Raw genomic sequence first — 13,274 nt, 5'->3', positions numbered from 1 at the left:
GCGTGTTGATGGCGATGGGGGCGCGGCGGGTAGCTTCCCCGCCTGGCTCGGCGAGGCAGGGATGAGCGGCATGTTGAAATTGATCGAGGCTGCGTGGCTCGATGTCGGGGGTCACCAGTATAGGGGATGAACGAATGAGACGACTGGCATGTTAATGCACGTGTTTATTATATGACAGCTGAAGACGGAGTTGGTAGCAGCTCTCCGAACCCAGCCGGGTTGGTCCCCACTCGCAGGAAGGCAACCAAACTCGACCATGTCGTATAAGCGAGCCGCCACAGTGTGATCTTTAAAATTTGAATTTTGAAGTTGTGAATAAAATCCATTGAGGATTATAAAAGGGAACTTACAAAATTTTTAGCATTTAGTTTGTTTCTTTTGAATACTATTGTTAGTGCATATATATTTTTTTATTTAAAAAACTCAATACCAAGGTATAATATAAATATACATAAATAAAAATATATAAAGCATGTAAGAAATATGTATAATAAAAATTATATCGTACCTTGAAGTAGGATGTGTTCGACCAACTCAACACCACTGGCATTGAAGAGATTCAAGGAATGTGCCAGTAAGCTAAGGAGTTGAACAGCTCTCGAGAGGAGCGAGTTCATGAGCATGTTTGTTCTAGCCCTAGGGGGCAACAAGATATCAGGTTTTCGTAAAATCATGATTTTCCGTGGCCAAAAGTTTTAGCTTCTCCAGGATAGGGGGATTGTGAATCTTTCCTGTTAATAATTTTATGAAATGCTTTCCAAGAAATAAATCTCTTCTCTTTGCTTAGAAGCTAAACCCCATTATATAGATAAGTCATCATCAGCAAGTTAAATGAAGCCTCTCCGACACGCTTCTATTCGTCTTTGTTTGTAGCAATTTTCATCCTTCTTACACATACATTTTTCTAATTTCATCCACCCATCTCCCTTGTAGCTTTCCATTTTATATTCTTAATGAAGTACCATTCAAGCACTTCCTAAGTTCTTTATTCTACGAGTGGCTGCGTGACCTGTCTATTGCGATTTAAATATCTTCACTCTCGCCAACTACTACAACTATCAACTGCTCTTCTCATACTTTTCACTCACATATTCCATTTCCTATATCTCCCCATTATGCCGAGCATACAGCGTTCCATACTTCTTAGAGAGCAATATAGATAAATAGCGCTAAGAGTAAAACTTAAGAATCATCCTTTGTTGTATAAAAACCTCTCCACAATACGTCCATTCGTCTTTGTTATGAGTAGTGGCCGGATCCACAGCGCGCCGTTTATTGTTCAATTGTTGTAAATGCTATTGTTCAATTGTTGTAAAAGGTTCACCCAACCTTTTTTTTGTATTCTAGCTTTTTAAATAGAGCTAAACCGCTTCGATTTCTGGAAAAAGCACGGTCTCTATCCGCAGTCTAGTTGTGAGCAACTTTCATCCATGCTATTCGACACATTTTTTCCCAATTTTTGTCTACCCATCTCTCTTGTTAACTATGTTACACTCTTTTACATTATCTTGGGTACCATTCAAACACTTATCATGTCCACCTTTTGTACATTCTTGTAGCTATTACATGCTGCTGTGTTTCAGTTTAAAATAATCACAATTTACTAGAAAAAGTTTGAGTTTTTCAACAATAAATTTAGATATTTGTGATAGTGTATAAATAGTAAATAAATTATGAATATGTAAAAACTCTATTAGAGGCCAAACTTTGCAAAATGGCATAATTTTAAAACGATCGGAACAATGTGGGAAATATTACCTGACCCAATAGCGAAGTAAAACGTAATAAAATCTTGTCAAAAATTCAAATGATACGGAATCATTGGAAAGCTTACAAAAATATTTTTTGACTTATTTCAATTAATATTTAGAATTTATGAGGATTTGGAAGTCTTTGCTACATTTCTAATGGTAATTGGACCATTCGTCACATTGGGGTGGTCACAAAGACAATTTTTGCCATGAAAATCGCGAATACACAATATTTGGCACTCAAGTTCTCGTTACTATGATAGTTATCGTTAGTTTGATGGACTTTTCGGCTGCCAGATGTTCCGTTATAGAGATTTTAGTGAATTTGTGACGAGTAATTTGTGACCAGTAATCACCGAACCATTTGTAATGCGTTGTTGGTAGTCTGACATTATTTTAGGTTGGTAGCTGTAAAGTGAGGTTATGAATTGTGGTAAATGTCATCTTGTATTTGTAAACAAATGTCAATATGTCAGATATTACCAGATTTTATTGCATTTTCAAAACTTAACACACCAATAGATCCTACGCCATTTTTTTAAATGTAAGTTAATCGATTTTATTTTTTAATTCAAACTCGCTTAATGATTTATATTATTTGGTCAGGTTTTCGAAATGTGAGTGCGATTTTACTTTATCTATGTACGTAGTAACAATAGATGAAGTTTTGTGATCATGCGAAAATTCGAACTCGAGATTTTGACTGATTCGAACTCAGAATCGATTACTGATCACGTTTTCATGATCTAGAAAAAATGTGTGTGTGTGTGTGTGTGTGTGTGTCTGTGTATTTTGTGGATTTTTTGAACACCGTTAGTTCTATCGAACTGAAACTTAATATCGGCTACTGAAATTCTTATCGATTCGACGTAAGTTTTTTTCAAATTTTTAAGTTGACCGGAAATGGTACCTCCCCTTATAGGTATCCTCTTTTTTTCTCAAGTTTTTGAATTCAATTATCTCCCAAACCGCTAACTGAATCGGACTGAAACGTTTTTTACATATAATAGAAATAATAATCTTTATAAATTTATTTTTTGAAATATTTTTATCTGAACCGAAAGTAGTACTTTTGCTCTAGAGAATCGATGTTTTTTTATGTTTTTCTCAGAAACCTATTTATTTAGTAAAAGTAACTATTTATACTAAAATTTTCTCCGTAGTAAGTATTTATTTGACTAATTTTAGACCTTAAAACATTTACAAGGATAGTGCTCTTTGTCATGGAATCTTTGCATGATCAAACTTGACCCGAATTAAAGCTTTTGTACTTTTGTATGTAAAATCACATTTACTATGTTTGACATCGTGTACAATTTTACCAAGTGGCCGATTCTCTAAAATATTTTAACATACGCCACCAGATGACGGGTAAAACATAAAATATATACATGCATATACGTACGTGTATTCTCCTTTAAAAATCAAATGAAAATTAATTGAATTTTCATTTGTTGAAGATTAATTGAATTATTGTTATGAAGATTAAGTGTCTTTTAGAAAATATGAAAAAAAATAATACAAATCAAATATAATTTGTATTTAATTGCAACCGAATCAAGGATGAGATACTTTTCAGTTGACTATAGTTTGTAGTGTTTATTTAGCCTTTTCGCCTCATTATGTTTGTACCATACTATGGATAGTAATTTAATTTTTTATTACAATAACGTATTATTGTATTGTTTGACAACACAATTACACCTTATTATAATACAGCATTGTAACTACGTATATGCTATATTATATTTTAATATATAAACGCCAGTTGTGCAACATTACGAAGATCCAACATTGATTAGGCACTCTTGCTTTGTATATAATTAGTTATTGCAAAAAAATTCAAATAAAATATAAACGAAACCCAAACTGTCATTTAAATACAGTTTAGTACTTGTCTATTTATAAATAAATTCATGCTCTATCAGATATTACAACAAAACGATCATATTATACGCGACATGTTTTTTTTAATAAATGTGTCGAATCATTGCTGAGCGATTTTGGTTTTTTTTTTTATATATACATACATATACCTATATATTGTTCCTATTATTATCAATTGCTGACAAAATCAACGAAGCGATGGCAATGCGATGCCAACAAACCGTGTTATATATATATTATTTATTTGTAAATTACCATCAGCAGCGAATTTTGTCCAATTGTGGATTTCCCATTGACAATGAAATGATGACCTTCCTGTACATGTATCAGTTGCAATGTCCTTGAAATCCATTATTTCCATCAGATACGACGAAAATTCTGAAAGAATCATTACAATGCTTGGGTCAAATTGATGAACTGTTCTTGACACGTGTTCTGTATTGTCATTCTATTGGTTTCCGTGGGTTTCTGGAAATCTGTTGTTCAAAGTCAAAAGTTTCCGGGCACCCGTTGTTTGGTATACAAATGTTTAAATAACTTCGAAAATATTCATAGTCGAGTACATAGCAGTTATAAGGAAGGACCTTCTTTTCCGTTATGCACTAGCAAAATTAGCTGTTAGCCATTCAATGTGAACTGCACGGCTGCACTCGATATCATTCTGAGTAAAAACTCATAATCTTTGTTGTCTAGACCTGGAAATATCCAAAGGAAGCTGAAAAATTGTCATTTTTTTCAAACTCACAAACTTTCAGTATCTCCCAGTTTGGCATATTCTTCGATTCAAAAAGTATTTTTATTTCGGTTTTACTCGATTGAATTTTTATAATTTATTTTTATTTATATATACTAGTGTTGTACCCGATGAAATATTATCGCATGGGTGTTGGCATATTAAGTTATTAAATAAATAAAAAAAAACACTAGCAAAAAAAAAGTTTTTTAAAAACAAGGCTCTTCTATGTTTTGTATATAAAAATATTAAGACAGTATATTAAAAAAATATATATTATATATAAAAAAAAAAAAATTATATACATATGTACATATATATGTATATAAAATGTACTAAAATATAAAAAATAAAAAGAAAATTGAAACAATACATCAATAAGAAATGTACGAAAATACGATGATTAGGAGTTCAATTAAAAGTATGACCCCGGCTTAAATTAGTGTAATTAAATATATTAATTAAAACCTTGGGTCGCGTAAGTATGGAATGATATAAAGCTTATGACGCACGTGGTCGAATTTTTTCCAAATACATTTAAATATATTTAATTGTTAATATGAAAAAAATTGTAAAAACCACCTATCTACATACATATGTATAAACAACATAAAACACCAATAGAAAAATGAATTAATTAAATAAATTTTCAATAGATAGCGGTAAATGCTCAAAGACTAATTTGCCTAGAGGAAACATTGGCAGCAAATAGTATATATAGAAGTTTTTTCTTTTTAATTTATTCGTACGTTTTTTGACAGTGTTTTAGCTGTGACGTGTTTACATATGTATGTATGTCGAATTGAAACGACTATTATAGTACGGTGAGCGTTATCTTACACAGACACACAGAATAACGATATTAGATATATGATATGATGATATTTAAGTTTATAGATTTAGACTTAGATTTAAATTTGATGTAAAACTTAAGAGGTTCAATTTTTTTAATCTTTAATACTTGTATGGACTGATCTCCCGTGTCTTTTGATGGCAACGTGGTTCGTTTTATGGTTTACTTTAATTCTTATTCTTAATTCTTATTCATATACTGCACGTGTTGCTTGTTTTATGTCAATCAATAGACACGGCAGAATTATTAAAAGTAATTATTTTGATTGTATATGTATATTAGCATGTAGAAATCATAGCCTTGACAGTTAATTTTACGGACGAAGCATTTTGTAGTTTTATTTATTTATATCCTTGTCCTAATTTTATAATGGAAACAGCCTCAATATTGTCAAATTATAACGTATTAACTACGAATATTCATCATTGTCGGGGGAAAAGTTAGTGGTCGTAATACGCATATCAATTGTGGAGAATTCTAGTGAATTTCTACAATAAAATATTGAAAGCGATATATTTTCAATGGTTATTACGGATGGTGTCAATTAAAAATGATCAGATAAGGCGACCATATTTACTGTGGATACATTAAATGACTCACATGTGATGGTAAAACAACAAACTAATTTCCAATGGGAAGCAGTTTATTTTATTCAATAAATTTTTATTTTTCATTTGCGTTTAGTTTTATTCGAATATTGCTACCCATCAAATTATGTTTTTTATAGTTTTTATTTAATAAATTTTAATTTGAAATTTTTTTTATGTATCCTCCAATGCTTATATGATATTATGTATTTTCATATTTTCTATGCATCATCGTCATATATATATACATATATATATATATATATATATATATATATATATATATATATATATATATATATATATATATATATATATAAATATATGTATGGATAATGCTCGTCGTATGATATCGAAAAAAAACTTCTATATATATACTGTTTGCTATAGACGGCGCTAAGTCTCTGATGATTTGCCGCCATCTATTGAAGATTTATTTAATTAATTTATTTATCTATTTGTGTTTTATATTGTTTATATGTAGTTAGGTAGGTAGTTAATATTAAATTAAATGTATTTGGAAGTTGTTCGAATAAAATACGACCGCATGCAGATCGAACACAGCACCGACACATTTCTTTTAATTTAATAACTTAATATGCCATAATCCATGCGATGATATTCATCGGGTACTACACTAGTGTATAAAATATCGCTATTCTGTCTGTGTGTGTATCTGCGATAACGCTCGCCGTACTATAAGGACGAAAACACACAGCGGTGAACGGCACATCGTGTGCATGGTTCCTCGTTGTGGGTGGTCTCCTACATTTCTTCAAATATGGGATACACCGTTATCGATCACTGTCAAGCAAGGATAAATACAAGCATACAATTTTAGCGAAAAAGGTCCAGAGGGTCATTTTGGGGCGAGGTGTGCCGGGCGTTCCATGAACCTGTGCATTTTTTTCACATGTTTAAAAGTATCTAATAATCGTAAGTGAAACGTAAAGGAGGTTTGTGAAAAAACCACGTGCCACATTCATCACTGTGTGTTTTCGCCCTAATTTTTATTTTATTTTATTTTTATTTTTATTTTTTACATACAAATATACCAGGAAGGCTTAACAGGTAAACCCCAAATGCGCCTTCCTGGTCCACATAATTATTACATAGATACATGTAAATCTAATGCAAGTAATAGTTGTTTCGATTCGACATACATATGTATGTACGTCACAGCTAAAACACTGACAACAAAATGAACGAATATAATAACGAAAGAACATATGTATATGTTACAGTGAAAGCGTATTTCAAGTGAAAATATATTTTCACCAATTCAAGCAGTGAAAATGTATCAAGCAATGAATTTACAACGTTTAACTGTATAAATTTAACCCTAACAACCCAATCTTGAATTAATAGGGCCAACCCTTACTTAACCTAACCTATCCTAACCCTTAAATAATACCAAACCTAACAATCTAATCTTTAATGAATAAAACCAACCCTGAAATGATGAAAAACAACCCTGAAACTGGTTATGATTTCATTGAAACGTCAGTGAAAATCTATTTTCACTTGAAATATAATTTCACTGTGACATATATACTATTTGCTACCAATGTTTCTCCTAGGCAAGTCTCTGAGCGTTTAGCGCCATCTATTGAAAATTTATTTAATTAATTTTTCTATTGGTATTAAAATATTGTTTATATGTAGGTAGGTAGGTAGTTTTTACCAGTTTTTTCACATTAAATATAAATATTAAATTAAATATATGTAAAAGGTATTTGAAAAATATACGACTGCCTGACGACCTACATATTTCTTTCAGTTTTTTTTTTTTAATTACTAGCCATAACCCATGCGATGATATTTCATCGGGCACAACACTAGTTTATTGTAATTTTGTACTTCAGTTATGTCACAATGATAAAATTAGATGTGTTGTAATAAAAAATAAAACTTATTTAAATCCAAAAACATATAGTTTGTTTATTATTTCTTATATGCGAGCACACTACATACCATACAGTATTTATTATTTAAACGTATAATTACAATGATATATTATACGTAGATCACAAACTACACAACGTGAACCTACGTAATTATATATCATAATAAATTATTATCTGTGCATGTACTTCTTCAAATTAGAAGATTGATTTAAGAACTATTATCAACTCGTATGCCACATTAGAAGTTACATTGTGGTGACTTTTACGTTGAATATTAATAAAAACGAAGTGCATGCCTAATCCGAAAATGTTATAAATATGAATTCTTTCCCACCCAAAAACATGTTAAACAAATCATTATTTCAAATGAATATGCTGTTGATCTAATGCGAATCGTGACTACAACATTGTTGATTGAACGTAAAACACATAATTTGCTGTTTGAACCTTGAGATTTTGTACGACAATGTGATGATTTACAGATTTTGTATTGTAAAGTGGTGTTTTGTTGTCTCAACCGGTGATGATTGTAGTCGGACGAACTCATTTGCCATCCGCAGATGATTATCAAGCCCAGAATTATGAAAAATATACATACTAATCGGAAACGGGACATCGCAAGTAGCATTTCTATTTTACGACACAATATGTATGTGAGCATTAAAATGCGGAAATTTCGACCAGCTTAGTGAACTTTTTATGTGACCGGGTTTTTTCAATGATATTTTATAACTGGAATCACTTATTGTTAAATTAGCACATAATGAAATGAAATTGTCGTTGACAATGATTTTAAAAGAGATAAGTTCGAACTTTAGGTTACCGAACCCTGATGTTTTAAATCTACGTCATATACGTATACTAAAGTATATAATAAGCGTGTATGTGATTCAATTTTGCTTGCGTTCAAATTTAAACAAAATTGATTATTATTTTACACATGGTTGTAATCTGAAATACAAATCTGTCACACCGATATTTTTATGGCAGGGAAATATGAACCTTGATAAACATATACCAAAAGTAAGGCATATTTTTCTTCTTCTTTTTGTGCCTTATCTGTATTGGACAATACTGTATATATATATATATATATATATATATATATATATATATATAGATATATAGAGCAAAGATGAAGATAGATCTTCTAACCCTTTATATCAGTAATGCACAGCCTTTGTGACATCTGGTCAAATTTATCTAATTTTGATTTTATATTCAGACAGAGTCAGATTTAGATGAAGAAATACTCTAGGCTAATGTTTATATACATATACATACGAGCAAACTTAGGCTGTGGGAAAACAATAAGTAATGTAGGGGGCTTCTTTTAGAAATTTGAAAATATAATATGCCCCCTTGTAAAAATACTTAAAAGTTAGGTAAAGTTTTTGAAGCAAAGTTGATTTTTGATTATAAATAATAAAAAGCTTGTAAAAAATAAGCATTCTAAAATTATATTTAAATTATATTTAGCGAGCAGGGCCTGCTCAAAGGAGCAGCATACTAGGCACGTGTCTAGGGGCGCCATAGACAAAGGGCGCTGCGAGGCGCCCCCATTTTTGTTTTTGATTATTAAATTGAAAAAATAATTTGGTTTTCTTTGAACTTATAAAACATTTTATATTCAACTTAATTTTTCTACTCGAAGTAGCAATACTTGTAAAATATAGTCTACGAGGAACGCAGGAAGTTGACTCTAAAATATCAAATATTTTTATACACGAGCAAACTTGGGTTGTGGGGGTACAATAAGTCTAGAGGGGAAAATAATAAGTAATGGAGGGGACTTTTTTTAGAAATTTGAAAATATAATATCCCCCTTGTAAAAATACTTAGGTAAATTCAAATTAATAAATTAGGCTAGGCAAAATTTTTTTTTATTTTTATACATAAAACGTGCCTATTTTGAATAAAAATTCTAAATAAAATGTTTCGTTTTTCTCTTAATATATTTTTCTTCAACATAAAATTTCTAGAACTTTCATGAAATTTATTGTTTGAAATTTTAGGGAGGGGGGGGGGCTGTAAACCAATCTGTCTAGGGGCGCCATATACCCTCGGGCCGGGCCTGCCAGCGAGTATACATAGATTCACTATTTGCTCTTGAAAAGTTCTATCTTCTTCGATTTTCATTTGTGTATTAATGTTTACTACCATTATAAATAAACAGGTAGAAATTTAGTTCAGTTTACTGGTATATCGGTATTGCCAGAGAAATATAATATTAACATTTCTCTGGGTATTGCAATCCCTAGTGCTAACAGGGATTGCAATTTTCCCTGAGAGTCGACATTAAAACGTAGGGCAAATTTGTAGAAGACCAAGATGGTATTCGTACCGTCATAATTTATTACAACCTGATACAATACCTGACCTACTGATCTCTACATCATATTTTTATTCCTCGCTACGGTTTACCTTACCCATCGCTAAATATATAGTAATTATGAAATAGTGTGTTTTGTTAGTTGCGGCTTATCCTATAATTTTATAATACGTAGTTTATATGTATTTTATCGTTGATGCTTTCAGCAATACTGTTCCAAGTGTGAGTGTGCTAATATATATTTAATTGAACGGCCACAATTGAATGAAGTCTGTGCGAGCGTGTGTGTACGGTATACATTTGTTTTATATAATTTTGTATAATTTATATTCACTGTGTCACAAAAATTGCATTATAATTGCGCTCGTCTTATCATTCAAATAATTGTTTTGCCATCTCGAATTGTCTACGGACTTCAGTCGTGGGTGACCAATAATTTGCTATGCCCACAGTTGACTTTTCCATCTGACCACTTTTTAATGGTGTTAGTGTAATGGATAGTGGATATACGGCGTATATAAGCGGCGTTCGATGGAAAAATGTAGTTAGTTTACTGCGGACATCCTTCCAGTTAAATTAGCAGTTCGGTAACGGTGGGTTCAATCATGAATAAGGTTTCGATTGTAGCACTTTGCCTAGTGGCAGCAGCTTTACCGGCTGTGGTGGGTTTGAACTCTTTTTGAATATTTATATAATATTGTTTCATGTTAACTAACAATTCTGGTCTGTTTCAGAATGGAATATTCGACAAGGACAAGTTCATGGCGATCGGGGCAAAGTGTAAGGAAGAAAATAAGACGCCCGACGAAGAAGTGCAGAAAATCTTGAACAAAGAGCCGGCAACTACTCCTGAAGCCAAATGCATGATGGCTTGCATCTTCAAGGAGATGGGAATTGTAAGTTATATCAAAGTATTTTAGAGTTAATACAATTAAATATTTTTCTTATTTTTATAAAAACTATAAAGTATTATAAGTGATATAAATTGAAATTTATTTTTTTATTTCTTCAAATTGTAGTAATTAATTATTGGAATATTTTAAAATTCAATAGTGGTTCAAATTTTGACTTGATAATAACTAATTATTATTATTTTTTTTATTTATAATCAATTTTTATATATTTTTCTATAATTTTTATAATCAATGTATATATATATATATATATATATATATATATATATATATATATATATATATATATATATATATATATATATATATATATATATATATATATATATATATTATATTATATAATATAAACCACGGACTTATTATTCAATATTGTAATTGAAAAAACATATATGGGCATATTTAGATTCACAGGTCTAAGATTTTTATCGACTCTCTAAATATAATATAAGTACATTCAAAACCTATTATTCCTAATGTATAAAATATGTACATATATCGATTTTATTTTTATTTATAATTTTTGATGAGTTGTTGCTAAAACCTTTTTATAAATATTTAATAGATCTTTCAATTTATTAAAATGCAATCATTGTCATGATAAAAGACAATTCTTCTTCTTATATATAATATAAACATACACAGCAAGGGCGTCATTTCAGCTTTTCACAGGGAGGGGCAAAATTTTTTGACCGAAGTTTATAGGGGAGGGGGGGTGTATTATATTAAAAAAATGAGTGTATATAAATTTTAACTATGTATTTTATTTAATCATTTTTTATTTATATATTTTTATCACTAAAATTAATGGTGAGATAATTTTAAAGGATAAACGATTATTTCAAATATCTTTCGAAGCAAGACAAACAACAAAACAAAATATATTTGGGTTAACAGTTTTTTTTTTGGGAAAAATCGACGTGTTTATAATTGAGAGAGCCGGCCCTGTACATATGTATATAAGTAACTCAATAATAAACAAAAGACAAAACATATTATAAAAAAGACACTTATTTAAAAAATTATCAAATCATATTCGAAGAGCGTTTTATTATTATTAATATCATTTTGTAAGACTATGATCTTGATATAAAATTCATGATTTTCAGTTGACAGCTGATGGTAAATTCGACGCTGAAGCCAACGAGAAAGCCGCACAAGAAGCATTCAAAAATGACGAAAAGAAAGTCAATCGCGCTAAAGAATTTTCAGACTATTGTAAAGACAGAGGTAACGATTCAATATGTTTTTAAATAATATGAAGTTTTCATATAATATTAACTTGACTATCGTAATATATGTAGTGAATGCTGTGGAAGATGATGAGAAGGGATGCGAACGTGCTGGAGTTATGCATGCTTGCGCCATGGAAAAAGTTAAAGAGGTACATGCAAATAATAAATATATAATATTTAAATTAATACAATTTTAATCAATTTAATTATGTATTATATTTCAGCTGGGTCTTAGTGGTCCGAATTAAATACAGTAGAACAGATTTATTATCTACACATCCAACGAATTTTAAAATTGTAGATATTTTCAAAATATGAAATACTGATTTATATTTGGTCTATATTAATAAAACTAGCACTTTTTTTTAATTTAATTTAATTTTATTTTAATCTTTAATTTATACCAGGAAGGCTAACAGGTAACCCCACTGCGCCTTTCTGGCTAGAAACATTGTACATTTGATACAAATATTATATTATTAGTATTATACAAAGTACATAAATACATATCAATAAATAAATACAATCAGTACATAAATACAATACATAAATAATATTTAATATTAAAAATGCTGCAAATTTACAAATTTGACCATAGATGTCTCATCTATGGTCAAATTTGTAAATTTGCAGCATTTTATACAATTCAGATAAATTCAAGATTGCTGAAAACTCGAGGTTTGGCGAGAAAATGGGTAAGGTTGTCAATTTGTTTGAACTGTTTCAATGAAAATCAGATTAATTAGCAAACTCTGGTAGAAAAGGATCGAACTGGAGTCACAAATCCAAGATCTGGCCAGCAGCAACTGGAGGGAATTTCAGGCAATAACTCTCAAGACCTTATAACATCTTTTGAAAAAAGAATTATAATTTTCTTTGAAAATGCCTTACATTTATGACATACTTATAGAATAAATTACGAAACTATTAAAATTATTTGTTTCTGCAAATAATAAACGATATTTTGCCTTTTAAAAGGAATATTTTTTACTAAATTTACTAAAAATAGCAACAACAAAAATTCTTATAAGATTTTTATTAGAAGATCGCCATAAATAAGATGACAAGTAGCTCC

General features: G+C 30.2%; 2 protein-coding genes across 2 annotated transcripts in view; one reads left to right on the top strand and one right to left on the bottom strand.

Annotated features, from left to right (window-relative positions):
* The window catches only part of LOC143916109 (uncharacterized), a 373,187-nt gene extending 372,966 nt beyond the window's left edge, over window positions 1-221 (bottom strand). The window contains exon 1 of the mRNA XM_077437025.1: window positions 68-221. The gene's annotated coding sequence lies outside the window, so the exon portion shown is untranslated. The remainder of the gene's footprint in view (window positions 1-67) is intronic.
* A 1,915-nt stretch (window positions 222-2,136) lies between these two features.
* On the top strand, window positions 2,137-12,571 carry LOC143915244 (general odorant-binding protein 28a-like). Its single transcript, XM_077435795.1, has 6 exons — window positions 2,137-2,295; window positions 10,503-10,712; window positions 10,785-10,946; window positions 12,074-12,194; window positions 12,269-12,348; window positions 12,424-12,571. The coding sequence occupies exons 2-6, from the start codon at window positions 10,656-10,658 to the stop codon at window positions 12,445-12,447; spliced, it is 444 nt and encodes a 147-aa protein (XP_077291921.1). The 5' UTR covers window positions 2,137-2,295; window positions 10,503-10,655; the 3' UTR covers window positions 12,448-12,571.
* Window positions 12,572-13,274: the final 703 nt, after the last annotated feature.

Source organism: Arctopsyche grandis, chromosome 8 (assembly GCF_051622035.1).
Source record: "Arctopsyche grandis isolate Sample6627 chromosome 8, ASM5162203v2, whole genome shotgun sequence".
Lineage (NCBI taxonomy): Eukaryota > Metazoa > Arthropoda > Insecta > Trichoptera > Hydropsychidae > Arctopsyche > Arctopsyche grandis.
This window is presented reverse-complemented; position numbering and strand designations above follow the sequence as displayed.